Raw genomic sequence first — 27,099 nt, forward strand, 5'->3', positions numbered from 1 at the left:
ACTAGGGTTGGGAAGAAGAAGAAGGAGAGAGATGCCTGGGAAAAAAAAGAGAGAGAGAAGAGGTGGAGGTAGAGGGAGCAGGAGCATGGACTGGAGAAGGATAGAGTACCTGGGCTGGGGCGAGACTTGAGTGCGAGAGTTGTCAACATTCACCATTTTTTATGAATGTTAAAATCCTAAAAAAACAGTAAGTTGGAGAGTTGGGTGAGTTTCAAACTTGCAAGAGTTGAATATTTCAAACACCAAAATTTTGATAATTTGTGCGAGTTGTGAACTCTAGCACGAGCACTCACTTATTAAACACACCCTATATCTACTTCAACCATCAAAAATATGTTTTCCATCCTCTTGAACCTCAAACTTCAGTCTACTTCAACTTCCAAATCTCAAGAACAATTTAAATGATGGAATTTTTTTATAAGATTTTGGTTTAGGGTGATTTTGAAAATGATGAACTTGAGATAAGTTCTAATAGATGAAGAAAATTACCATACATGTTAAAGAATTTGAAGTCATTTTCCGTTATACTACAATAGAATATCAAGGTCAAGGGACATGTCTTCAGTTTGAAAACATAGTGGCTATCTCAAAATACTTGAGACTCTCATAGGGGTAATTCATGATCCAATATAACTTGTATATTCTCTTAATTAGAAATGAATATTGTGATATTTTAGCTTCCTTTACTCCTTCAATCTCTTTCATTTCTTTTCTCCTATAAAACCTAAGAGAAGAAAGGATTCTCTTCTTTCTCAAGGGAGGAAAGATAAGAAAGGTCTTATGGAGGGAGGGGGGAACATCCGAGCACATTTATCTAAATCCTCCACTACATCCAAGATCACAAGTGGAACGCTAAGTAGAGGTGGGGAGACAGAGAGCTCTGCAACTAAAGTGAAGTGAGTCTATCAGATAAAGTCGGTGTGCGCTTGTAACACGCATCCGTTTTGAAGTTGACTTAAAAGTGTTAGTTATAGCGTGCATACTCTCTCTCTCTCTCTCTCTCAAATTCTCCCCATTTCTCTTTTTTGGATTGTTAAGTCTCTTCCAAGTCCTCAAAGCGGAGCATATCTAAATTACCGCATGGTTTTAAAACTCAGTATCACATCTCATCTTAGATGAGTCAAAATATTTTAAAACTACTTACATATATTTAAATAATTATTAATTATTTTTTGTAAGAGGTTTAGGCCCAGTTTGGATAGAAAATAAAAAGTAGTTAGGAAAAAATAACTTTGGGAGAAAGTAATTTTTACCAAGTAAAAAAGTAGTTTCCTTTTGCATTTAAAAAAAATTAAGATTTTTTACTTTTTAAAGCAATTTTCTTAAATGAATCCAAACATACTTTTTAACTCTCAAAAGTATTATATATATATATATATATATATCATTAAAAGAATTAATTATTTTACATCAAAACACAAAACCTAATTGATTTAGTTGAGTTTTCATTAACTTGTTTGATGTTTTCAAAATCTTAGACAAGTCATCACAAATCTTGGTTGAATCAATTTCATGAATGATATTTTACAAAGGTGAAATCAAGCACGACAAAGATATACTGCCCCATAAAACTCCAATTTTGTAAAGTTTTGGATGTGTATGTGTTATAATCAATCCATTTTTTCAGCAGATCATAATTATCAACTTCGTAATTCATTTTTAAATATCGGATTGTAAGAAAACCGATTCAACAATATAGAAAAATATTCAAAGAGGCAACCACACAAGAAACACTTGTTGCTCCCTCAGGATTGAGGTACATCCACATATCCTCACTGATTCCACTATGAAAGAAAACTCTTTATTTTAGACTACACACTTTCTTTGAATGAAGAAAAGTATATATCATAGAAAAAGGAACTAAGATTTTACATATACTAACTTACTAAGATTTTAAGTCTTACGAAGGGTCGGTTTGCTCAAATAGATTACCGCATTGGTAATCCAACAAGACAACCCTCTAGATTTCATATAAAAACTCATATAAAAAAAATCTGTTGGATTTTATCCATGATTTTGAAAAAGGACGGTTACGGAACTTCCACCCAACTCTCAAATTTAAAATTAAAATTCAGTAGTGAAAAATAATTTTCTTTTGATTTTTTCTTTTCAAAGTTCATAGAATTTTGTCCTCTACAACCCTGAGGCTTCGAACCATGGTTTTGGATGCCAAAAGTTGAGCTCAAGGACCCTTACTAAGGGTGAAATTCTTATTAACTTTCTAAGGTTAGTCGGACTCTTCTACATATCACCAATGAAAGTATGAAAATATCACAAACCATAACACACTTTATTATCAATCCTATTATTATTGTCAATAATCTTTTGATCAATGGTATTTGATTTGATTGGTACCACCATTGTTGTTATTCTATAGATCTATGGCCTCCACCATGCTAGAGTCAAATATTTCTTAATAAAATTAATATTTATTGTTAAAAATATGAATGTAGTAAATAAATTGAAATCACCTATACATTGAAGGATTTCTGCTGCATAAAGAAATTTTGAACTTTGAGACACTCATATATTTTCAACTAATTACATGCCCCATTCCCCCCCGCCCCGCCCCCGCCCCGCCCCGCCCCTTCCCCTTCAATTTATTGTTGATGATATTGCCTCTTGACCAGGCCTTCTCATATACTAATTGGAAATGACTTAAATATCATTTTCTTCGACTTCTAACTAAAAATCTTTGAATTTTTCCCTAAAATCATTCATCTTCAAGTTCTTCAACTAAACAACTAACTATAATTTGCCCCAACTACAAGAAAATCCTGACTCTGCCCTTGTATGGTTCCTACACACTTTCACGTCAGGATATGTGATATGAGGTACAATCTTGAGGTCACTCCAGCACGACTCTATTTTATTTTTATTTTTCCACTATTACATAAACATTGCTCCTGGATAGAGTGCTCACCGATATTGCATCACAATTATCATCTTAAACGTATTAATAGTTAAAATATTCTTAAGAAAATAGAAAATAGTTATCAAAGTGGATGGAACAAAAACAATTCTCGAGGAGAGGATTTCCAACACTATGGCAATGGGGTTCCATCGAGAAGAATTAGATCTCGAAACATTAGACCAAGATGCGAAAACCAGAACGATAGAATGTGGTAGTTTGTTACTATTAAACTATCATATTTTAATATGATAAATTATCGAGCTTCTTGAACATGAAAGCAACACTTTAATTGTTTTGTTTTAATAATGAGTTTTTCTCTATTGGACAATAAGTTACTTTGAGCTGTGAACAAAGTTAATTACGCTATAACCTATGTTATAAGTTTTTTTTTTTTATTTTTAATCTTTATCCGACTATACTAGCTGTGACCAGAAATAATTTAATCCTTTTTTTTTTTATAAATTAAAACAACAATATATTTGTGTGAACTTACTAAAAATACGTTTTTATATTGAACTTACCTTTATGCCCTTGAATAATTTATTTTATTCATGATTGACCAAGAGGACCTTGATATAAAAAAATAATTTACACATTAACAAAAGTGCGAAACGAGATGATTCGGACGAGGCAACTCGGTCTCCCACGGTCCGTTTTTCCAGACATAGGGGCATATTTGTAATTCAACCTTCAAACATATGTGGCCTTTTCTCATTCTCGAATGATTAGGTAACTACTGGCATTAATTAAACGACCAAAATACCCTTGTGGGGCCCTCTTGCGAACATTTTGGATGAGAGAGAGTAAGAGAGATGGTTGATGTTGATTTTTTAAAAGACGGTTAAGAGTAACGAGAGAAGAAGATCTCCTCGTCCTTGCGTGGTCCGTCTGTTTCTTTGTGGAATAATGAGTACGCTTCAGAGCTTGCGAAAAGCGTATGGAGCTCTCAAGGATTCCACCCAAGTTGGCCTCGCCAAGGTCAATAGCGATTTCAAGGTCTGTGTTTCAATTAAATCTTTAATTCTTATAAATAATAAAAAAAATTATAAATCATTGAATCTAATTGTGTTCTCTTTGTTTTGTTTCTGAGATTGATTTTTTTCTTCTAATTTTGATGAAAGGATTTGGATATTGCGATCGTCAAGGCCACGAATCACGAAGAATGTCCTCCAAAGGAAAGATATGTTAGAAGTGAGACAATTTTAAACATTTGATATTAAATAAATAAATTCTGTTATGGGCTTGTTGAATTTTTATTGAATTTCATGAAACATTTTTTTTTTAATGATGTGGATTGTCTCAAATATCTATTGAATCTGCATTAATTATTCTTTTTATTTTATTTTATTTATTTTTGACATATGAATTTTTTTTTCTCGATCTCACGCTAGACAATGCATTTTCAGGGTTATCGTTTTAGTTTTTGTTGATTAAGTTGATGTTCCATTTCAGAAATTTTTTCTGCGATATCAGTAGTTCGTCCACGGGCAGATGTAGCTTATTGCATTCATGCTCTTGCGAGGAGACTGTCCAAGACGCGTAACTGGATTGTATTTAATTTTCCTCCCTTTAGAGTTCTTGGTTTATTTATTTATTTTGAAACCAATTGACTTATTTGGAGAAATATTTGATTATTATGAAACCACCTTCAATTGCTTGCATGAATTTGAGATCATTAGCAGCATCAAAGTCTTATCCCAAAAATCTGGGGTCTTGAGATCATTAACTTATATATATTTTCTTTGTTTTTGATCAAAATGACCCTGATTATATTAAGTTTCAATGTAAAGGTGGGGGCATTTGTGGGATCCAAAATTTGGTGTCGAACCATTAAATAGTAATGGTAATGGCAGCTTACCATAAGCCGTTACAACCGTCATTTTTAAGTCATGATGGTGAATTTAATCATGAGGTTGGATATGGATCATCACTTAGAAAATATTGGATCTCTCCTGAAATTTCTTCATCAAAGTTCCACTATTTTAATTAGTTGTGGTACCGTGGTACTATTCTACAGGTGGCATTGAAGACTTTGATAGTTATTCACAGGACGTTGAGGGAAGGCGATCCTACCTTCAAAGAGGAGTTGATGAACTACACAATTAGAGGACATATGCTCCAAATATCCAATTTCAAGGATGTCTCAAGCCCACTTGGTAAATTCATTGCTACCAAACATGACATGCCTCGAAGTTTGTGTAAAGCTTCTAGAATTTTGAATTTGTTTAAATTCTCTCTTAAATATATTGCATTTTTCGCCATGCAGCTTGGGATTGCTCTGCATGGGTTCGCACTTACGCACTCTTTCTAGAGGAAAGACTTGAATGTTTTAAGATTTTAAAATACGATATAGAAGCGGAGCGCTGGAGTAAACCTTCACAGAGGCCAGTCAAGGTTTGTACTCTAATGGTATATAAGATTCTTCTGGCAATCGTTGCTATCTTTTTATTTATTTTTTCATTTTTTTTTTTTTTGTTAATAGGGGCAAAGGAAATTAAGGTTTTTGGGTAAGGAAGAATTGTTGGAGCAGTTGCCCGCATTACAACAGCTATTACACCGCCTTATTTGTTGCCAGGTAGTTATTGATGTGATACCATCATTGTCATTTGGCCTGCCAAAGCTAAATATCTAACACCAATTGGCATGGCTGATAATATTCTGTTTTTTTTTTGGTTGAATGAGTAGCTTTGTTTCTTAGATTGGGATTTCTAATTTCCTCCATATTTGGCAGCCCGAGGGAGGAGCTTTCTACAACTATCTTATACAATATGCCTTGGCTCTGGTACATATTTGTTTATTTATGGAATTTTAAGTATCACCATGGAAACTGTTCACCAAATAATTACATTCAAATATAAATGAAATTTTATTTATTGTTAGTTTTGGACCAAAAATAAAAATGTGTTTCCCGTTAATTTCTTATTAGATTTCAAGACAAATGGTGTTATTGTAGCCAAACACTTCAAGACTTTGTAGATCAAGCAAGGTGAAATAGATGGATTCATGAATAAGCTTGAGGTCTGACACTATTACTCATTTACCTGCAATGTCTCAAATGTACTGAAGGTGCATAAAAAAGGACCCAATTTACTCCCAAAATGATTTGCATGTTAAAATCTAATAATGGAACCAAATTTGAAAAGTAAACTTTAATCTATGATCTGCCTTGCTCCATGTATAATAGTAATCAATAGAATTTTGCATCACAAAGTCTACTCCTCAAGTAAAGCTAATTATGGAATGTTTGGATACCGAGTCTTAATGTTGACAAGAACTAAAATGTCTTCCAATTTCTTTTGGTTGTTGTGGGTATTCTTGATTTACCTCAGAAAGTAGTTTTATCACTGCACTTCAGGAAGGTCAAGGCTTTGCTTTAGTTTTCTAACCTTCATGAGGGATTCATAATAGGACAAAGTTTACACTGCATGTATATCACCTGTAAGGTTTACACATTGGTTATGCAGGTACTGAAAGAGAGCTTTAAAATGTATTGTGCCATCAATGAAGGACTAATGAATCTCATGGACATGGTAAATTTATAGTTTAATATGATAAATCTCCTACATTCCTTTCGGGTTTTTTTATATATAAGTTTTATGTTAATCAGTAACTTTTGCATTATTGTAGTACTTTGACATGTCAAGACATGATGCTGTTAAAGCTCTCAATATTTACAAAAGAGCTGGCCAACAGGTTTTATAACCCATTAGTCTTTTGAAAAAAAGTACTGTTGTAGCGTTCTCATTGGATTCATTTGTTATGTTTTGGAGAATTCTATACTAGTTTGCTTTTTTTTGGATAACAGGCTGAAAACCTTACTGCTTTTTACGAGTTTTGTAAAGGTTTGGAGCTGGCAAGGAACTTTCAGTTTCCAACTTTGAGAGAAGTATGTTTTTTTTTTATTAAAAAGACAATCTTAGCTCATGCAAATTAATGATCCTTTTTAGATCATTGTATCTATTTATGAGTTTCCATATCTACAGCCACCTCCGTCGTATATTGCAACAATGGAGGAATACATAAGAGAAGCACCTCAAATAGGCTCTGTTTCAAATAAGAGACTGGTTAGTATAATCTGTCCTTCTGTTACGGTTTTTTTTTAAATTTTGTATATTGGGCAAACAGATTGTTCAGATAATGGACTCACCAACATATTTTGGAAGAAGAATTTGTGATAGTATGTACCTGTCTTAGCTGAATCATAAATAAACCCAATAATATCTGTTGTCCACTCATTTTTTCTAAGTTTGCTGTCTTCATTGGTAAATTTTCCCATATCTTGATGATTCAAGTATCCCTCCCTAAGATTTGAATTAAGTTTGTAATTTACTAGATAGGAGATTAAAATGTCACCAAACTAGACAATATGCTCTGGATTTGCGGCAGCCCAAAAATTAAACAATTACATCCAAATGGGGTTGTGAGCTTTGCAGTCTATGTACATGACACTTATCTACTTTCCTACCATTTATTTCATGTTTTTTGAGATATGCCGTTTGAAAATACTTTAGTTTGTTTAAGTGTAAAATATACAGTAAATTTATTTACCATCAGGGGTTAGCTGAGATGGTAAGGACGATTGGGTTTGCTCCCCAGGTCACACCTTCGAATCTCTATATGCCCCTCAACATAAAAGTGGTTATATTTAACTGTTGAACACATGCTAGGGTGCTTGGTACATGCGGCCCACCAAAGCAAAAAAAAAAAAAAATACAGTAAATTTATTTGATTAAATGTATAGAACTCAAAATCAGAGATAAACAACAGCCGAAAACCAAATCTTTTAATAAATTGAGATTTCTTCGAAAAAAAGTGTGCCAGTATGTCAGACACTTGTTGGACATGGTCTCTAGCAATATAACTTCTTTTAGAGAAAGGATTTTCCTTGTTATATAGCCCATAATATGTTTCTACTTGGCTTGTTCAAGATCTGGTGTGGCATTGACTATAGTTGGGTTTGTCTTGATTTGTTCAATTTTTAAACTAGGAATATCTGGAGAAAGACCAAGTCTTGCAGATTCAAGAACCTTCAACTCCAGAGAGAGTAAAACCTGCCGAACGGGAAGAAGATAAAATGCCTATTGTAGACATAGAAGAAAAACCTCAGTCCAATAGTGAGATTGAAGCCCAACTGATGCCTATAGAAGATACTGGAGATTTGCTGGTGAGTTTCCTATACCCCTCTTAAGTTTTTTTCACTGCAGCAGACCTGGCAATTTACTTAGAAATGTATCATCATGTACTTTCTGCAGGGTCTGAATGAGATAAATCCAATAGCTTCTGAACTAGAGGAAAAAAATGCAATGGCTCTTGCTATAGTTCCACCTGGTACGTTATGTGTTTGGGGCTTAATTTATTAATGGGAGGGGGGTTATGAACTCCGTTGGATAGGATAGTATTTCACCTTAGGGATCTTCTAAGAAGAAATTCACCCTGATTGGACATCAGTTCTATAAATTTCTTCCAGAAACTTCAGTAAACATTGTGATCCTTCCATCAGGATCAGAGCCTTTTTGTTCAAGTTTCATTCCCCATCTCAATGTCCCAACAAAGTATGCCATCTTTGCATGTGCACACACACTCACATGTATGTCTGTTCTCTTTGAGATTTATGTTAATTATAATCATCTTCTAGTACAAAAAAATTCTGGAAAATCTTGCAGGGGGTGATCAGTTATCTTCTATGAATGGTGGGATAGCGGACTTTGGTGGTGCCAATGCTTCAGGATGGGAGCTTGCATTGGTTACCCATCCTAGCAGCAATAGCGGTCACTTGACCGAAAGCAAATTGGTCTGTGTTTCCACCTCAATCTAACCTTCCCTTATTTGTTTTTGTCTCTTTGTTTATGGGGAAAATGTGTATAAGCATCATTTAACCGATACTGACTCTCACATTGTGTTCCCATAAGCCCCATTTTAGCAAATATATGTACAATGGTGACATGTGCACATTATTTACTTTTCTTTGTTTATAGGCTGGTGGGTTCGACAGGCTCTTGCTCGATAGTTTGTATGATGACGCAGCATCCAGGAGACAACAACAGGATGTAGGATACGGAGTTGGAATGGGCGTTCGAAACCCATTTGATTCCTGTGATCCATTTTCCATGTCAAACAACATAGTGCCGCCACTTAACGTGCAGATGGCCTTGATGGCTCAGATGCAGGAGCAACAGATGCTGTTACAACAACAGCAACAGCAGCAGCAACAACAACAACAACAACATATGATGATGGTGCCTCATCAATATCTACCACAATATCCTCAACAGCAGACTGTGGGCACCAACCCATTTAATGATCCGTTTATGGGCTTAGCGCAGATTGGGCTACCTCAGGGAAATCATAGTTTGATCTAAGGGCCATTATTTCTTAATTGCTTTACTTTTTTTGTTATTGTAAAACCTGTTGAACTAATTCTTTGGCTGCACTCTCATCATCTGTTAACATCTGAATGCATAAAATTCTCTCGCTCTCTCAATGTTTATGTTGAAGATTAGAGGGCCAAGATAACATGTATGAAATCTAAATAATGGAAGAATGACAGGTATTGTTAACCAAAATGCCCTTTTCAAACATTACAAAGATGTGGCTCAAGTTATAAACTAAACATTACGACACTCGTTGAAACAGTTTCAGTAGTTGTTTACAATTATGAGTAGGTTCATATAAAATCCTAAACCCTCAAAAAATAGAAATATAGTAAAAAATAATATTGGAGAGAGCTTTTATTGGCACCCCAGTTTTTACTTATTCTCAATCATTCACTTATTTTTTTATTTTTAAAGAGTTTTTTTTGAAAACTTGCACAACTTTTGCAAAAATTCTAATTTTGGTATACTGTTCATTTTCATTCCCAAAACGTGTTTTTTGAGCAAGTTCATTTGCAATCTTGCTGGTAAAGCACGTTTTAGGAATTATAAATGAACAGTGTACCAAATTCAAAATTACATCATATTTCTCTCTAAGGAACTCGGCAAAATAGTCCTATAACTTCGAGAGAAAGGAATGCCTCCTCACAAAAGAAAAGGGTCACAGTCACTGGGTCTGAGCGACTGTTTACTAAAAACATAGGTCTTCACAAAATCGTAAGATCATGTCTAGGGGCTGACGCCTGCCCAATATTGAAAGGCCAAGGAAGTTGGTGACCTGATAACAGGGGAACGACGACCGAAGCCCCGATGAACAACGGCTGTAATTATATCGGTCCTAAGGTAACGAAATTCCTTGTCGAGTAAGTTCCAACTCTCACTTTCTCATTCTCTCTCTAGTCGTTTTTTTTTTTTTTTGTTTATAAATCCTTAACGTGTCTACTTTCTCCCATAATTATATATGTATTTTTTTTTTTGTTAAATCCTTGACCGGTGTCTACTGTACATGTCTCACTTCAAAGTTCAACATCGATCGTCTTAGATTGATTACAAACTTATAAAATTCAACGAAACTTCAAAGAAAGTCCCACATTGTATAGCCTTGGGCCCACTGGCACATCGATGATTAGATCTTTACTTGGGCCCACACAACAAAAATCAGTGTTATTGGTGATATATTGTCATGGATTGGCGTACTTATGTGAAAAACAAAATGTTCATACTTATGACTTGAGATCATCATCACCTTATAAAAATCGTCAATCAGGCTGATTTCAGTACCATAGAAACAAATTTTCAGAATCCAACGGTTAGGAAGTCATGAACGAGAGTGATAATTTGCTACGTGGCATTCGACCAACAACTAACATCTATTCTGATGTTCGTATGGAACATTTGACACCGACTGACGTCCGTGTCGAACTCGGACTCCGCCAGTTCGTCCCTATAAATAGCCCATGTCCTCTCTTTTGTCCAGGTAATCGATCTCTATCTTCTCTGTCTCTCTTCGTCTCTGTAGCTCGCGTGGTTTTGTTTCTGTTATGGCTCGAACCCTATCTCAAACCCTAATTCGAGTCTCCTCGCCTTCGTTTCTCTCCGGTAAATCACCTCCATTAGCTCCTTCATCGCGGTTATTGAACCACAGAAACCGATCTAATCGTCCAGAGAAGGCTAAGATGACCGAGATCGATCTAGATCCAGAGAACGAGATTGAGGTATTGGGGATGCGTAGGCTGGAAGATGCGATTCATGGGATCATTGTGAGAAGATCAGCCCCCGATTGGTTGCCGTTCATTCCCGGATCATCTTACTGGGTCCCGCCGCGGAAAAAGCCCTATGGAATCGTCGAATTGGTTGGCAAATTGGCGAATCCATTAACTGAAGAGGAAACACTCTCTCTTAAAACGGTCCATGGATGGCCTTCAAAGGCATTTTTCATCGAAGGTAGTGTCGTTGATGGGATCTATTTTATGTTTAGTTTGCCCTAAATTGATGACTAATTCACCAACAAAAAAAGGTTCTATTTTTAGGTAATTTTGGGTAGTTTTTGGCACTCTTTAGGGTTTCTGGAAATTGGGTTTGTTAATTTATTTGAGGTTTCAATTTTTTCTTGCCGGATTGAAGAACTAGTTCTTTGGTAGTTAGACTTATGGGAATTTCTATTTTTCCTTAGTCGGTTCATTAAGTGGAGATGTTTAGTTTGTCTGTTTTTGTAGAAAGCTTCGATTTTTACCTGGAGTGAGTTTATATGATTGATCGGCTTGTAAATAGTTCTCCAGTTTGACGGATTTTTTGGTGGTTGAAAATGTTTAGTGTAATGGCACAATCAATTATCTTTTGGAATGTTTAGTTTACATTAATACACTTTAAAACATATTTCTCATAATGGATATTTGTCAACGTGAGAAATAAATAAAAAAGCATGCCCATCTTGTTCGAACATGACCAATGACCTTCCAAATTTTGTAATTGACTTTGAAATCTGGGCGAAAAAAACTTTAGTATAGATTTTTAGAGGACATTTTCTAATGTGGATGATGGTTTTTTTTTTTTTTTTGGGTGTTGGGGGGGGGGGGGGGGGGGTGGGAGGGGAGGATGTTGATTGCAGAGTTAGCTATGCCTTGGATAGATAAATGTATTGGATTGCTGGGTATGCTACATAGTTTTCTGGAAGCAAGAAAAGTTTGGTGGAATAAATGTGCAATGCTACTTAACTTTGAAAAAACTAAAGACATGTGAATTTTATGGACACATAAATATTGGTTTTAAGGGATATTACCTTGTATTGTAGGTATTACTTTTGTTTGCACTCATAACTTGGTTAAAAAGTTTTAAGAAATACCCCAATGATGTAGTGGAAATTGATGATGATTTGGTGTCGAACTGTTTGGATTCACTAATTGATAATTTTTGGCAACATCGTTGTGAAGGAATTGTGATATACTTTGGACCAATCCATCAAAGTTGTTCTTGACGTGCTCTTAAAATCACACAAATGTGCATATATGAATGGAACAAATGGGAAGACTGACATTCTCTTTTGATGGAGTTTCATGTCAACGTTGAGATTTACAGTGTTTTGACATTGACAGAAAATGTTCTTTAATTGTTCACTTCCTACTGTAATTTTGGTAGATGGTGACCTTTATGTATTGAATTTTTTGTTGCTCATTTAAATAAATATTTTAATATTGGTGTAGGTGATTGTCCGTCGATTTGAAATTTTTATTCTCTATATTTTCTTTGGAATTTTCTAAGCTCAAATAATATTTGAAGTTCTCCATCAAACATACATTGAAGATGAGAGGAAAAACACATATTTTCTAGAGATTAGTTCTGGTCTTTTAGGGATGAGTACAGATTTTTCTAGAGAGTACGAATCCATTATTTGGGAATCCCTAAGAGCACTCTTCCATCTCTACGTTTATCTGATGGAGAGCCTCAAATGTCGGTTGAGGTTGGTTTTCACTGTTTTAATTGTGTCAATGAAACTTGAACTTTTTATTTGAAGATTTCAGATAATTTGGAAAATAAATTCATGGGAAAGTTTCATATAAAGTGTCCCATGTACAGCATTACTTGGAATTTTGTTAACTGGATTATAATTATTTGAATAAGCCTCCTCTTCGTTTTTATAATGCAAGATTTTTTATTTTTTTAAAGTGTTACAGGTTGAATTAGTCCTTTAGGTTCAGTGGCCTCATTTTAAGAGAATGGAAATAAATATTATTAGTGCTGTATTGCCATCAAGTAAGATTTATGAAGTAGAGGACCACCGCTCTTTTTGATTGTCTACACTCTACACCATGATGTTTGAAAATTTAAGTGGTGGAACTCCAAGTACTACCTTACTCCTAATAGTTGGGAATTGGGATAAGGGTTCAAACGCCGAGATCTGAAATTTCAATTGCATTGAACATGCATTAACAGTTTAATTTGGTATCTTAGTAGGTTTTAAGGCATTAGCATATAGGAGAACCCACGGGTGAATATACTAGTAGGATAAGTCTTTTTGCTGGTTAAGCTGGTATGATGAGTGCAATGGTAGAATGCAATTCATGTTGCCAACCCTGAATGTTGAGATAATTATGTTGTTGATTGATTGAATTTGATCCTTTGAAGTCTATAGATGTAGCGACACAATACTTTTTTAAAGGTCTTATATGCAAGAGCATATATACTGCATCCATATTTCAATCATTTAAGGATAGTAGATGAGATGCAGCAGACGAAACTCAAGCTAGTGTAAACTCATGTGGCACTTTGTCCCTGCACAGGTGCTCCTCCTCATGCAGTAGAGACAGAGATAAGTTCAAAGAAGGCATCCCAATCCGAGGATGAGGAAGGTTGAACCACATCTGTACCTAAGCAGCTCCCCAAGGTGAGATTTATTGTTAAAGCCTGAACTGTTTCTTCCTTAGCATTGGTAGTCACTCGATACTCATCTTAGCCTCCATCCTATGTTCCACCAACTATAGGTTGTATAATTCTTCTAAACTGAATTTCTTGAATTTATTTGTTACCCATTTGTGTGTATCACCTGAGTGCTACTACAAGATTAAGATTCTTTTTGATAGGTTAAGACCTTTAGACCTTTATCACACTTGTGGTTCAAGGGAGCCGATTTATATCTATTATGCATTGATAATAGTTCAATATTAAACTTATGTTATTTTATTTTTTTTCCAATTTTTGTTTTATAGATCAACTCTCTAATATTTGGTATGAGTTATAAATGATGTTGATGATGATGTCATATCGAATCAACTGCACAATTTGTTAGCGAGGAAACACATGTTTTAAGGACAATCGATGGTTTGATGTGTCTGGAGGGCAACCATAATGTATAGGTTTTTTTTTTTCTGATTGGTAAGCAAAATGTATACTTATAAAATATATATGGTGGCATTTAACTATTTTAACTTTATTATTTCTTAGTCTAATATAAAAGATAAAAGTTACGTATAGGAATCATCATGAAAAATATTATAGATAAAATAAAAATAAAATTCCCAGATGTTTGAGTTCAAAGGTTTAATTACATCATTTGTGTATACATAGAATTCGACTTCTAAACATAAAATCACCACATGAAGTATGCAATTTAATGATCTATGTTTACTGCTAAGAATGTTTCAAACAACGGCCGTGAGTGCATCATATTGTATAGGAGTTCCTTGTAATTAATATAATGGAAATAATTGTTTAATTTTTTTTCCAGTTTTTTTTTTTTTTTTGTAACTTGATTCTTACGATTCGAATGATTTGAGGAACAACAACATATAGGTCAACTATATCATTGTTTGGGGCATCCATTCTTTTGCGGAAAGAGCCTTATTTTAATTTTTTATTTAATTTAATGTTCATCTTTCTACTTAAATTTGTTGATAATAGGCTGTTTTTTTTTTATTATCTTGAAATAGTTATTTGAATCTTGAAGAGTCTCTTGTAATGGTTTGGCAGTTGTTGCAGGCTTGTTGACGCTGTGTGGATAAGAAAATGCACAGCTGAAGGGGGGCAGCAAACCCTTGGATGGGAGGGAGAGGAGGTTGTACATATTTCGACATTAGTAGTGCCGGCCTTGGGAAATTCTTTCCTGCCCATGTATATTAAACCCGCCAATCACTCCAAAAAACACCAAGTTAATATCCATCGCTGTTTGGACTGATCTTATTTCTTCCTTGATGCTAGTTGTGTAGCCTGGGGAAATTATTTCCTTCCATGTATATATTAATCCCCCAACCCCACCTCAATCACTCGAGAAAACACCAACTTAAAGTTATATATTTCTGTTAGAATTTATCTTCTTATTTCTTCCTTATAGCGTACCATTTAGTCTACATATGGGGTAGCCGTTTGGAAATTTTGACAATTTAAAAAAAAAAAAAAAAGCTTTGGGGATTTTTTATTCTTTTAAGATGCCAAGGTATCTCGACTTGGGTTCAAAAGCTACTGATGGATGACCAAATGAGTCGGCCTTGCAAGCAGAATGGTCGTCAACCCTGGTATCATTTTTTCCAGAATGCTGATAATATGATGGACTTGACGCACGCTGACATGGAAGCAAATAACTTACTAAAAAAATAAAAAGAGAATTTCTCTCTCCTCTCTCCTGCTGATAGTAAAAAAAAGAAAAAAAAAAAAGAAAATTTCAGATCTGATCATCTTGTGACATTGGAGGATAAAATTATATGAAATTAAAAAAAAAACAATTATTTTTCACCGTCGGATTTTATTTTTAAATATGGGTGTTTGCAGGGGTGGAGCCAGGATTTTTTTGAAGTGGGGGCAAACTTTGATTAGTTGTATGGTTGAAGAACTTAAATGGAGGGAGATGAGGGTGTGGGGGCAAATGGGTAGAGAGGTGAGGGAGTGGGGACAAATGGGGCATGTAGTTAGTGGAAAATATAAAGGTGTTTCAAAGTTCTGTGGGAGCAATTGCCCCCAGCAGCTCCTTACTAACTCCGCTCCTGGGTGTTTGGTAGTCGTCCGTGAATCAAGTTAGAAAAATAATTATTTTAAAAATTTTCTATTTTAAATAGATGAATATTTTCATGAAATCTAAATGTCTGTGCTGTTGGATTATTGATGTTGCAATTAATGTGAGTCCAACGATCCTTGAAATTTAAAACGATAAATATGGGGGTAGGTAAGAGAGGAAATTTTTTTTTTTAATAAGTTATGTACTTCCACATCAACATCCACCCTTTTTCAAATTGTAACAATAAAATGTAAAACCTTAAACTCACTGGCAGAACATCTCAGGACCGCCTTCAGGTTATTCACATACGATCCAACAATGCCATCCTCCAACATTATCTTAAATACTTAATCACAAAGTAATTGTCTTTGGATTCAGGTTAAAAAAATCACATTTACCTACTTAATTCAGAAATATAAATAATAATATAATAAAAAAATCTCTGCGTCAAGATTATAGAAAGTTTCTATTCGCAATCTTCTTCGTGAAAGAAGTAGAACATTTCAGGTGTGTTATATTATACACACCTATCTAATTGCTTGCCTCACCCACTTTACTGTTTTCATCTACCATCCCCTGCTGAATCTGATTCTGTCTCCTCTCACCCTGTCTCTCTTCTTATTCTACTTTGAACTTACGTAAGTTCAACTAAAATTTCGTAGTAAAAGAAGCAACTCTTAGAACTTGCAAAATAGATTAGCAATGATCGTGAAAATCTCAACTCCTAATTTAGTAATTGTTAAAAAATCTTGGTAGCAAAAAAAAAATTCAAACAAAGTTTTAATCAATAAGTTAATACTGAATTCACCAACATAAATTCAATATGAACCTATCGAATCTTCCTAAAAGAATTTTATAGTCTTCCAATCAGTAGGTTCTCCTATGATTCCTTGTATGAGAATTCCGTAGGATCCCACCTAGTGACAATGCAAATTTTCAATAGCTTCTTACTTTTAAGTAGATGTGACGAATAATTTTGCCATTTATTAGAAAATAGCATTCCTTCCGAGTGCAAATAGCACTTTATCAAGAGTTAAAAAGTAGATTAATCCTAGAGTGCCCTGTGGTGGACATCTTGACCTGGTGATGCACACATGCTAGATGTATTTTTTTTTTGAGATACGAGTAAAATGCATCTACAAACATACATGTGCCATCATGTCAAGATGTCCCTATGTGTCCGTTGCTGAGGTCACTCCAGCACTTGATATTCAACTTGTCGAGCACCCATTTACGAAGGATTTAGCCCGATCATAATTTCAAAACTCGTCCGAGATTGATTTTTAAAATGAGATTTAATACCCCATATTCATTTTTCAAAATTTTGGACAAGACTTCTTAAACGTATCATAAAACTCGTCCGAGACTACTCAGTATCTGGCATGGACAAGATGCAAAATCGAGTTTTAAACCATGAGCTCGGTACACAATTAGTTTGACTCGTTATAACTCGGTATTGTGTTTCATTTAGTCCATGTCAAATGCCGAGTCATCTCGAATTAGTTTTTTGATGTTCTTGAGACGTCTCGTCCAAAAATTTCAATAACGAACGTGAGGTATTAAATCTCGTTTAAAAATCTGACTTGTGCGTTTGTATCATTCAGCCCTGATACCATGGTTTTTAAACTCGTTCGAAACCGAGACGTATCGCTCGAGTTAACTCGGTATCGCAGCCTAACGAGACTAACTCACAATGAGTCATGAGATGACCGCGTATCGTGAGATATGCGAGTCGTCTCGGACGATACGAACGAGATATACGAGACATTACAGATTTTACATTAACTCGCGAGACAAACGAGTTGTATCGGACGAGATTTTCAAAATCTCGTCCGAGTTTTACCAAATATTTTTGAAATTAGTGATGGACCAATGATGCACATTGAATCACCACCGTTAAATTGTGTGCCATTTTCCTAAATCGCAAATATAGGATGCTTCTCAACTGCTAATTACTGATGTAATCGGATACTTAGGATCATAAATTACTATGATCCCTTCAATAGTAGGCAATCAATGGGTCCAAAATCCGATCCATTCAAATTTGATAATTTCATATCTCGATTGAAGATTTGGGTTCTGAAAATAGTTTGGCTGTCAATGGATCCAAAATCCAATTTGTGCCTATTAGATAACTTCATACATGGATTAAAGATTTGGGTTCTAATAAAAATTAGATCCGATAAGAATTTGATGCAGTAACCTATCGGATGGAATATGGATCAATCGTGTCCCTATCCGATAAAATGTGAGAAAGTAGGTCAATTGTGTTACATAATTGTGAAGATTCTTTGTATTTTATTTTTTGGAATGTTGCTTCTTTGTATTTTATATGTCAAATCATACTTACAATATGATGAAAATCAATTGAAACATATTTGGATCATATTGAGATCGAATAAAAACTAATTCCAATAAGGGTCGATCCAATTTTTATAATACCGATTTTTATCGAATTGAAATTAGTGTTTTAATTGATATTTTTGATGGTAAGTTTGGTGCTCTTTAAATATTGTATTTGGAAAACAAGTTTAGTGCACTTGTACAATGAAAATGAAACATCGTAACAATGTAAATATTTAATTTATTTATTTTGATATGTATATTATGAATTTTTTTTTTAATTTTATATTTTTTGGGGGGTTCATTATTTAATAGGAATAAATTCCGAATTTTTCCTGAATTTTTCAGATTTTTTAAATGGTTAAAAACCATTGTTTCAATGTCGAACAAGACGACTCGACGAGACGTATCGTTCGAGTCAACTCGGTATCAGAGGTGAACGAGACGATACGGAATACCGAGTTTAAAAACCATGCCTGATACCGAATTAACTAGGACGATACGTCTCGGTTCTCGGACGAGTTTTGAAACCATTGTAAACCCATTTCAAAAACCATGCCTGAGACTTGAGAGTTGAGAGAGATTCACGACTCCATTCCATAAGTCTCAAAGCTTGCGATCGAACTATAATGGAGGATGAATCAGAGACTCGCCTCTTGAGTACCAATCCATCATCTTCGCTAACCAAATCATCGGACGTCAATAATACCAACCAATCTCAGGTATTTCGAACCTTCAAATCAACCCAAAAATACATAAAAAATCTGAGTCAAGTTGTTATCTCAATATCGTTTGGATTTTTTCGATTCTTCTCCGCAATTGCACTCTGATTTATGGTTAGGGTTTGAATTGTTGTTTGATGTTGAAGTTTTTGTTATATATTTGAGATCTCTGCATGAATGGAGTCTGTCTGTATTGTTCTTTATGTTCAGTCCAATTTAGTTACAATTTTAGAGATCGGGTCTCTTTAAGAGATGGCGAAGAATTGGATCAAAGGAAGGAAAAGTGTAGCTTTGAAGTCAACAGTGTTGGTGAAGAAAATATAATTGTTGTAGAGATTAAGAAATGGATTCTGTAGGTAGACATTTGGATTTCTTTGCCCCTATTTAAGGAATCTGATCATCCCTCTTGATCCTCATTAGGAGGATATTACTTGTTTATGACGAAGATTGTAGAGATCATTAAATGGAGCACTCTCGTTGCTCCAAACTAAAAGAAAGAAGGGAAAATACGTCTGAATGATGAAGTAAAAAAAAAATATATATGTATAAATACATGATCATTATCGAAGCTTTATCCCAAAGATTTGGGGTTGGCTGAACAAATCTTGTATTTTCCTCCTTTCAATTTTGTGCAAAGTGTGTTCATGTCCACTTTCACCATCTTAATCCACATTCTTTTGGATCTTTCTCTCACTCTTTTAGAACCTTTTCAACTTGCACAATCCTCTAATTGGGTGTAAGGAGTCGGTAGACCCTAGAACTGAAATTTTTCAACAAAAAAAATCAACTTCCTTACCATTTTCAGGTTTGACTGATCATCTATTGCAATTTTTTGGTATTTACTGCTGGAAAAATCAAGTGATACATATTCAAGCCGAGTGAGGAGGGGAGTAGGGTTTTGTTTCATTTCTAGCAAAATGTCAACCAGGTTAAAAATTCACATGATGCGATTGTGCTAAGTTGGACAAATATGGATAGGGACACAAAGTATTTGAGAACCTGGGATACCATATGATTCTTTGTTTCTTGGGATCCAAGATGCGGATATTGATTTGATGATCGCATCCAACTTATAATTCTAGTCTATTTAAGTTCATTGTGTGTATGCAAGTTCAATGTCATCTTCTGTATTTGCATTATGCTACACAAAATGAAACATTTAATGTTCGATATATTGCAAAACAATTTTGAGGTACCAAAAAAATAATTTTTGTTTGGTGTTAAAATGAAAATTAGCATCTGTACAATTGGAAATGGAAAGGCTGTATGCTTCAAGTTTCATGCATTATAAAATATAAATATCAGTGTCTTTATCATATTTATACAGGTAGGCTAAACAATTTAAAGTTTCAGAGTATCATAGATTTTTTTCAAATTATGTTGCTTTTTAATGTCTTTATTTACACAATACAGTTTCAAACTCTCATATGCAATTGTGAATATGTGGATGTGTATTTTTATGTGCAGACTCATCCTTCTCTTGGCACCAAAGTATACTTTTACATATAAGACCAAAACCCTTCCTCCTTCTTTCTTCAATATATTTTATACTTATAAAAAATAAAAGACCAAAACCCTACCACAAGAAATATGTCATTTGTGTCCATACCCAAATATCAAATATCGTAGCTTTTAAGATTGAATTCCCTGATGTCTCTCTTTAATTCTCTTGATTTTATTTTTTGGATCTCTAAAGCTCTCTCTTTAGTATCTGTCTTTGTGGTTGCTCTTTAATTACTGGATATGGCTTGCTTTGTTATCTCAGGTTCCAACATTTTCTGGTTCCCCAATTTCTCCTAATGGTGATATTCAGATGTTCCCAATCATGTACCATGTACTTGTACCAGGGTTAATCCCATCGCAGAATCAGGAACCAAGAAACCATGGCTCTGGCATTTATGCTGTTCCTGTTATTCCATTCATGGGGTCGATGGCTAGACTTCCAACCAACACTCTTACTCCTCTTACCTACAATATACCCATGTAAGTATTTTTTTTGTTTTCTTGCCATCTCTTCTGTGATTGCTGGAACTTGATATCTTGAATTTATATCTTTTTGGTTGTATTTTATGATGTTCTTGGGTATGATTTTATTTTTAGAAGTGACATATCATGAAATATCTGTTGTTCATGTTTGTGTGTAAGCCTTTGGCTACAGAGGCTTGTGGGCTTCCTTTATGGGGCATGAGAATATGCTAGACTTATTGGATTATCCTGTATTTCTGCAGGCTTAGGTTTTCTCATTCATTCCTTGATTTTCTTCTGTTGGTTTTGTTTCCCATTGGATCCTGGTTTTCTACCATTGGCCTCAAGGATGAAAAAGAAGCTTGGGTGTAGCTTAACTTTCAGAGGAAACCCCATGAGAGGGGGGCATTACCAGTCTTAAGCTAGCATAGAAACTTCAAGTTGGGAACTTTGAATCATCTATCATATTTACTTGTGTCAGGTTAATTATCTAGAAAGTTTTAATGGGTCTTATTTAGCTTTCTCTCTGTTACTTAGTCCTTTAGCTTCCATACGGTGCACTATGTATGCTAGATTAATGTCATTGTTTTAGATATGAATTGAAGATACTGTCTAAGATTGTATCTCATTTCTGTGTGGTTTACATTATGCATCATTAGAGGGCCAAGCCCTCCTGAAGGTGGATCAGTGAGTGAAGCACATGGACAAGAGGCACAGCAACAACATGCACCACAAAGACAAGTTGTTATAAGGAGATTTCACTTTGCATTTGAGATCGACTTGTTGCTCATAGTGAAGCTGGCTGTCGTAATTTTTCTGTTCAACCAAGATGGATCAAAACAAAGGCTCATTCTTCTTTTGTTCTTTGCTTCACTTGTTTATTTGTAAGTAATCGAACCTCATATTGTTTTCACTTGGAATAACTTTTGTTCATAATTACAACTTGTTCATTGTATTCCTTTATTTTGGTTTAAGTTTGTATTCTATTCTCTTAGTACTGCTATATTTTAATGCCTTTTTTATTATCTTATCTTCTTTATGAATTGCTGTCATTTAAGAAATATTTTTTTTATGTTTATAGGTATCAGACTGGAGCTCTCACGCCCTTAATACGATGGCTTTCACGAGGAATCCAGAGGCCAGGTGCACCTCCACCACCACGGCCTGCTGAGAGGGCTGAAAATGGCCCTGCTGCTGTTAGGCCAGAGGATGAGAATGATGCTCAGGCTGGTAGTGTTTCTCTATATATTTATGCATACAATCACGGATGTGTTCATATGCATGTATGCACCTTTTTTCATTTTTCAGGGGGAATGCTGTGAACTTAATTAATAGCATTGCTTCTCTCTTTTTTCATTTTTCTAGTAGAGGTTTTCAAAATAGTAATTTTTTAAGATGCAAGTAAAAGAAAATTTATTTAAACGGTAAATGGGGTTGGTAGAATAATGGTAGTACTTTTTTATTTGTCACAGTTGGTCAAATCAAGCATTTTATAGGTATTTCTCTAATATTTTATGTTCAAGTTGAAAATTTTATTATGGATACCATCTTAATGTGCTGCAAGAGCTTTTTGATGTCACTATTTTTATTGCAAGCCAATGTACCGATTGGAAGTTATGGCAATTCAAGAAGTCAGAAAAACCAGAACCATATTTTTTCAGGAGAGGAAGAATAGACAAGTGATAGAAATGGCTAATTGTGATAAAGTGGCTTGGTGTTTTCTCAGGGAACTTAAAGTGATGGTGATCAAGATGTCCTCCATAAATTACAAAATTATATAAAGAATAGTTTTATTATCATGAGTTGGTCGTATACGGGCATTTTTTTTGGGAAAAAATTGCCAAAATGATAATCATGACAAAGGTGTTTGGATGGCAATTTTGTAACATCTTTTGGACTATTGTGCAGTAGAGACAAAGTAAACCATCACTACAGTTGTCTAAATTTACCTTACAATTGATGAATCTATCGGAAGATTATAGGACATCTTTGGGAAAAAAAAATGCTAGATAGACACACAAGGATAATGGAAGCGTCCAAATGTGCCTATGTACGAACATATGTACATGCATGAGTTCATTGATATGTAGTGTATGCTGTAGTGAGTGTGTACGAACGTATGTACATGCATGAGTTCATTGATATGTAGTGTATGCTGTAGTGAGATCACACCTTCATTTTATTTTATTTTTTGTTTAAAGTTATGCAGCTTTGTTTAACGGTAGCATTCAATCAAACACTCACGCCTTGTTTCAAACATGATTTTGTTTATGAAAGATTGGCTGATTGGTGGAACATCCATCCATCCTTTATGGGTAATATTTGCTAAATATACTACATGTGGCAGAGGGACAACCTGGAGTTGAGAATGCAAACCAGCTTGCGCAAAATGAAAATCAACCAGTAGAGAATGAGAACAGAGCAGAAGCTATTGGAGGGGATGGTGTCAATTGGTGGAGAATCGTGAAGGAGATACAGATGATTGTTGGTGGGTTCATCGCTTCCCTTCTTCCAGGGTTTCACAATGTGGATTAATATGCATCTACAAGTCATCAGCAACCTCATGGAATCAACTGGGAACAAAATGTCTGGAGTTCGACGATTATTTCTTAACAGGGGTTACTGAAACTCAAAAGCTTATTGCACAGAATTATATTTTCTTGTAACGAGTTGAAGTAGGCTCATTAGTAGGGGAAAGGAAGCAATAGGTTAATGATACAAGTTTCAGGATTTGAGTTCCACTGTTGTTTTCAATAGGATCAAGACTATACATCGTTTTCTTAGATAACACTTATGTTCCTACTCCTTGTTAGAAAACAATTCAACCTTTTCTACCCCCACAAATAATACGAAAATATCCTATTGGTTGTTTTGCTGGACTTTATTTACTTCTTTCTTTTGGTCATGGTGTCTTCTTTGTACTGTCCTTTGATATATTTCAAACTTTCTGTAATTAGTTTAACCAAATTGGTGGTTTGAATTATCTTGTCATCACTTGGGGAGGTGCAATACTTCATTCAAATGGTTCTGTTTAGTTGTTTGGCTGCAGGGAGATTATGGAGGGGCGGATTTTGCATCTCTTCCACTGTGGTTTATTTATTGGAAAAAATGTGTTTTTCATTAAAAAGGATGGTTTAAGTTTCACCTTGTAATTCTCTCTTATTGGTGGAGTCCCTTGCGAATTGTGCCTTGGTGAAGATTTTTGTACCCCAATTAATTTGCACCCAAATGGAACTATCAAATGGAATATTTGGTTTATTAAGAAGGTAGACAGATCATTAGAATCCATATATATATTATATATATATATATATATATATATATATAGGGGGGCGTTCAATGGCCAACTTTTTAGCAAACTTTTTGGCAAAACATTTTTCAAAACATGAGTTAGAGATTTTGGAATGGGCTGATTTTTGGTGATGATGATCTCTATGGTGAGGAGATCATCATCACCAAAAATCAGCCCATTCCAAAACTTCTAACCCCATCAAAAACAGTTTACAAAAAATGGACGGTCCACAATTTTTCAACTGGTAAACAAGGGTTAGAAGTTTTGGAATGGGCTGATTTTTGGTGAGGATGATCTACTCACCGTAGAGATCATCCTCACCAAAAATCAGCCCATTCCAAAACCTCTAACCCATGTTTTGAAAAATGTTTTGCCAAAAAATTTGCTAAAAAGTTTGCCCCTGAACACTACCCATATATATATATAGGGTCCCGTTCGCCACCCTTAGTTTTACCACACACTTTAACAAACGCGTTTTGTCTTACATGGGTTAGAAGTTTCGGAATGAGCTGATTTTTGGTGAGGATGATCTCTATGGTGAGGAGATCATCCTCACCAAAAATCAGCTCATTCCAAAACTTCTAACCCCATCAAAATTGATTTACAAAAAATGGACGGTCCACGATTTTTCAACGTGTAAACATGGGGCTAAACATTTCGGAATGGGCTGATTTTTGGGGAGGATGATCTTCTAATCATAGAGATCATCTTCACCAAAAATCAACTCATTCCAAAACTTCTAACCCATGTAGGACAAAAAACGTTTGTTAAAGTGTGTGGTAAAACTTAGGGTGCTGAACATTTCCCATATATATATATATATATATATATAGGGAAATGTTCAGCAACAAACATTTTGACAAACATTTTGGCAAAACATTTTTCAAAATATGGGTTAGAGGTTTTGGAATGAGCTGATTTTTGGTGAGGATGATCTCTACGGTGAGGAGATCATCATCTCCAAAAATCAGCCCATTCCAAAACTTCTAACCCATCAAAAATGATTTACAAAAAATGGACGGTCCACGATTTTTCAACTCGTAAACATGGGGCTAGAAGTTTTGGAATAGGCTGATTTTTGGTGAGGATGATCTCCTCACCGTAGAGATCATCCTCACCAAAAATCAGCCCATTCCAAAACCTCTAACGCATGTTTTGAAAAATGTTTTGCCAAAATGTTTGTCAAAATGTTTGTTGCTGAAAGGGACCCATATATATATATATTATATATATATATATATATATATATGGGAAATGTTCAGCACCCTAAGTTTTACCACACACTTTAACAAACGTTTTTTGTCCTACATGGGTTAGAAGTTTTGGAATGAGCTGATTTTTGGTGAGGATGATCTCTATGATTAGAAGATCATCCTCCCCAAAAATCAGCCCATTCCGAAATGTTTAGCCCCATGTTTACACGTTGAAAAATCGTGGACCGTCCATTTTTTGTAAATCAATTTTGATGGGGTTAGAAGTTTTGGAATGAGCTGATTTTTGGCGAGGATGATCATCCTCGCCAAAAATCAGCTCATTCCAAAACTTCTAACCCATCAAAATTGATTTACAAAAAATGGACGGTCCACGATTTTTCAACGTGTAAACATGGGGCTAAACATTTCGGAATGGGCTGATTTTTGGGGAGGATGATCTTCTAATCATAGAGATCATCCTCACCAAAAATCAGCTCATTCCAAAACTTCTAACCCATGTAGGACAAAAAACGTTTGTTAAAGTGTGTGGTAAAACTTAGGGTGCTGAACATTTCCCTATATATATAGGGTCCCGTTCGCCACCCTTAGTTTTACCACACACTTTAACAAACGCGTTTTGTCTTATATGGTTAGAAGTTTCGGAATGAGCTGATTTTTGGTGAGGATGATCTCTATGATTAGAAGATCATCCTCCCCAAAAATCAGCCCATTCCGAAATGTTTAGCCCCATGTTTACACGTTGAAAAATCGTGGACCGTCCATTTTTTGTAAATCAATTTTGATGGGGTTAGAAGTTTTGGAATGAGCTGATTTTTGGCGAGGATGATCATCCTCGCCAAAAATCAGCTCATTCCAAAACTTCTAACCCATCAAAATTGATTTACAAAAAATGGACGGTCCACGATTTTTCAACGTGTAAACATGGGGCTAAACATTTCGGAATGGGCTGATTTTTGGGGAGGATGATCTTCTAATCATAGAGATCATCCTCACCAAAAATCAGCTCATTCCAAAACTTCTAACCCATGTAGGACAAAAAACGTTTGTTAAAGTGTGTGGTAAAACTTAGGGTGCTGAACATTTCCCTATATATATAGGGTCCCGTTCGCCACCCTTAGTTTTACCACACACTTTAACAAACGCGTTTTGTCTTATATGGGTTAGAAGTTTCGGAATGAGCTGATTTTTGGTGAGGATGATCTCTATGGTGAGGAGATCATCCTCACCAAAAATCAGCTCATTCCAAAACTTCTAACCTCATCAAAATTGATTTACAAAAAATGGACGGTCCACGATTTTTCAACGTGTAAACATGGGGCTAAACATTTCGGAATGGGCTGATTTATGAGGATGATGATCTTCTAATCATAGAGATCATCCTCACCAAAAATCAGCTCATTCCAAAACTTCTAACCCATGTAGGACAAAAAACGTTTGTTAAAGTGTGTGGTAAAACTTAAGGTGCTGAACATTTCCCATATATGGGTCCCGTTCGCCACCCTTAGTTTTACCACACACTTTAACAAACGCGTTTTGTCTTACATGGGTTAGAAGTTTCGGAATGAGCTGATTTTTGGTGAGGATGATCTCTATGGTGAGGAGATCATCCTCACCAAAAATCAGTTCATTCCAAAACTTCTAACCCCGTCAAAATTGATTTACAAAAAATGGACGGTTCACGATTTTTCAACGTGTAAACATGGGGCTAAACATTTCGGAATGGGCTGATTTTTGGGGAGGATGATCTTCTAATCATAGAGATCATCCTCACCAAAAATCAACTCATTCCAAAACTTC

At 35.1% G+C, this 27,099-nt stretch overlaps 3 protein-coding genes across 4 annotated transcripts; all 3 read left to right on the forward strand.

Annotated features, from left to right (window-relative positions):
• Positions 1-3,693: 3,693 nt before the first annotated feature.
• On the forward strand, positions 3,694-9,385 carry LOC147397543 (putative clathrin assembly protein At5g57200). The gene is made up of 15 exons (XM_086449292.1): positions 3,694-3,910; positions 4,036-4,105; positions 4,367-4,464; positions 4,932-5,070; positions 5,181-5,308; positions 5,397-5,489; positions 5,646-5,696; positions 6,379-6,444; positions 6,542-6,607; positions 6,720-6,800; positions 6,898-6,978; positions 7,902-8,078; positions 8,167-8,242; positions 8,578-8,705; positions 8,890-9,385. The coding sequence occupies exons 1-15, from the start codon at positions 3,821-3,823 to the stop codon at positions 9,271-9,273; spliced, it is 1,728 nt and encodes a 575-aa protein (XP_086305418.1). The 5' UTR covers positions 3,694-3,820; the 3' UTR covers positions 9,274-9,385.
• Positions 9,386-10,755: 1,370 nt separating this feature from the next.
• On the forward strand, positions 10,756-15,095 carry LOC147397544 (uncharacterized). Of its 2 annotated transcripts, none has more exons than XM_086449294.1 (3): positions 10,756-11,229; positions 13,563-13,666; positions 14,749-15,095. In XM_086449294.1, exons 1-2 carry the CDS (start codon positions 10,827-10,829, stop codon positions 13,634-13,636), a joined length of 477 nt encoding a protein of 158 aa, XP_086305420.1. In that variant the 5' UTR covers positions 10,756-10,826; the 3' UTR covers positions 13,637-13,666; positions 14,749-15,095. The 2 variants fall into 2 exon arrangements, with proteins under 2 accessions (XP_086305420.1, XP_086305419.1); XM_086449293.1 differs by having other exon boundaries at positions 14,758-15,095.
• Positions 15,096-18,661: 3,566 nt separating this feature from the next.
• On the forward strand, positions 18,662-23,684 carry LOC147397545 (uncharacterized). The gene is made up of 5 exons (XM_086449295.1): positions 18,662-18,831; positions 20,597-20,814; positions 21,456-21,680; positions 21,878-22,026; positions 23,144-23,684. Exons 1-5 carry the CDS (start codon positions 18,739-18,741, stop codon positions 23,329-23,331), a joined length of 873 nt encoding a protein of 290 aa, XP_086305421.1. The 5' UTR covers positions 18,662-18,738; the 3' UTR covers positions 23,332-23,684.
• The last annotated feature ends 3,415 nt before the right edge of the window (positions 23,685-27,099 follow it).

This window comes from Akebia trifoliata, chromosome 8 (assembly GCF_017979445.1).
Source record: "Akebia trifoliata isolate Shusen 1 chromosome 8, ASM1797944v1, whole genome shotgun sequence".
Taxonomy (NCBI): Eukaryota; Viridiplantae; Streptophyta; class Magnoliopsida; order Ranunculales; family Lardizabalaceae; genus Akebia; species Akebia trifoliata.

Coding starts and splice junctions, on each gene's coding strand:
- LOC147397544 (XM_086449294.1), top strand. CDS start 10,827: ATGGCTCGAACCCTATCTCAAACCCTAATTCGAGTCTCCTCGCCTTCG. Junction 11,230..13,562: donor AAAGGCATTTTTCATCGAAG/GTAGTGTCGTTG, acceptor GTCCCTGCACAG/GTGCTCCTCCTCATGCAGTA.
- LOC147397543 (XM_086449292.1), top strand. CDS start 3,821: ATGAGTACGCTTCAGAGCTTGCGAAAAGCGTATGGAGCTCTCAAGGAT. Junction 4,106..4,366: donor AAAGGAAAGATATGTTAGAA/GTGAGACAATTT, acceptor GTTCCATTTCAG/AAATTTTTTCTGCGATATCA. Junction 5,697..6,378: donor TACAATATGCCTTGGCTCTG/GTACATATTTGT, acceptor TTGGTTATGCAG/GTACTGAAAGAGAGCTTTAA.
- LOC147397545 (XM_086449295.1), top strand. CDS start 18,739: ATGGAGGATGAATCAGAGACTCGCCTCTTGAGTACCAATCCATCATCT. Junction 18,832..20,596: donor ATAATACCAACCAATCTCAG/GTATTTCGAACC, acceptor TTGTTATCTCAG/GTTCCAACATTTTCTGGTTC. Junction 20,815..21,455: donor CTTACCTACAATATACCCAT/GTAAGTATTTTT, acceptor ATGCATCATTAG/AGGGCCAAGCCCTCCTGAAG.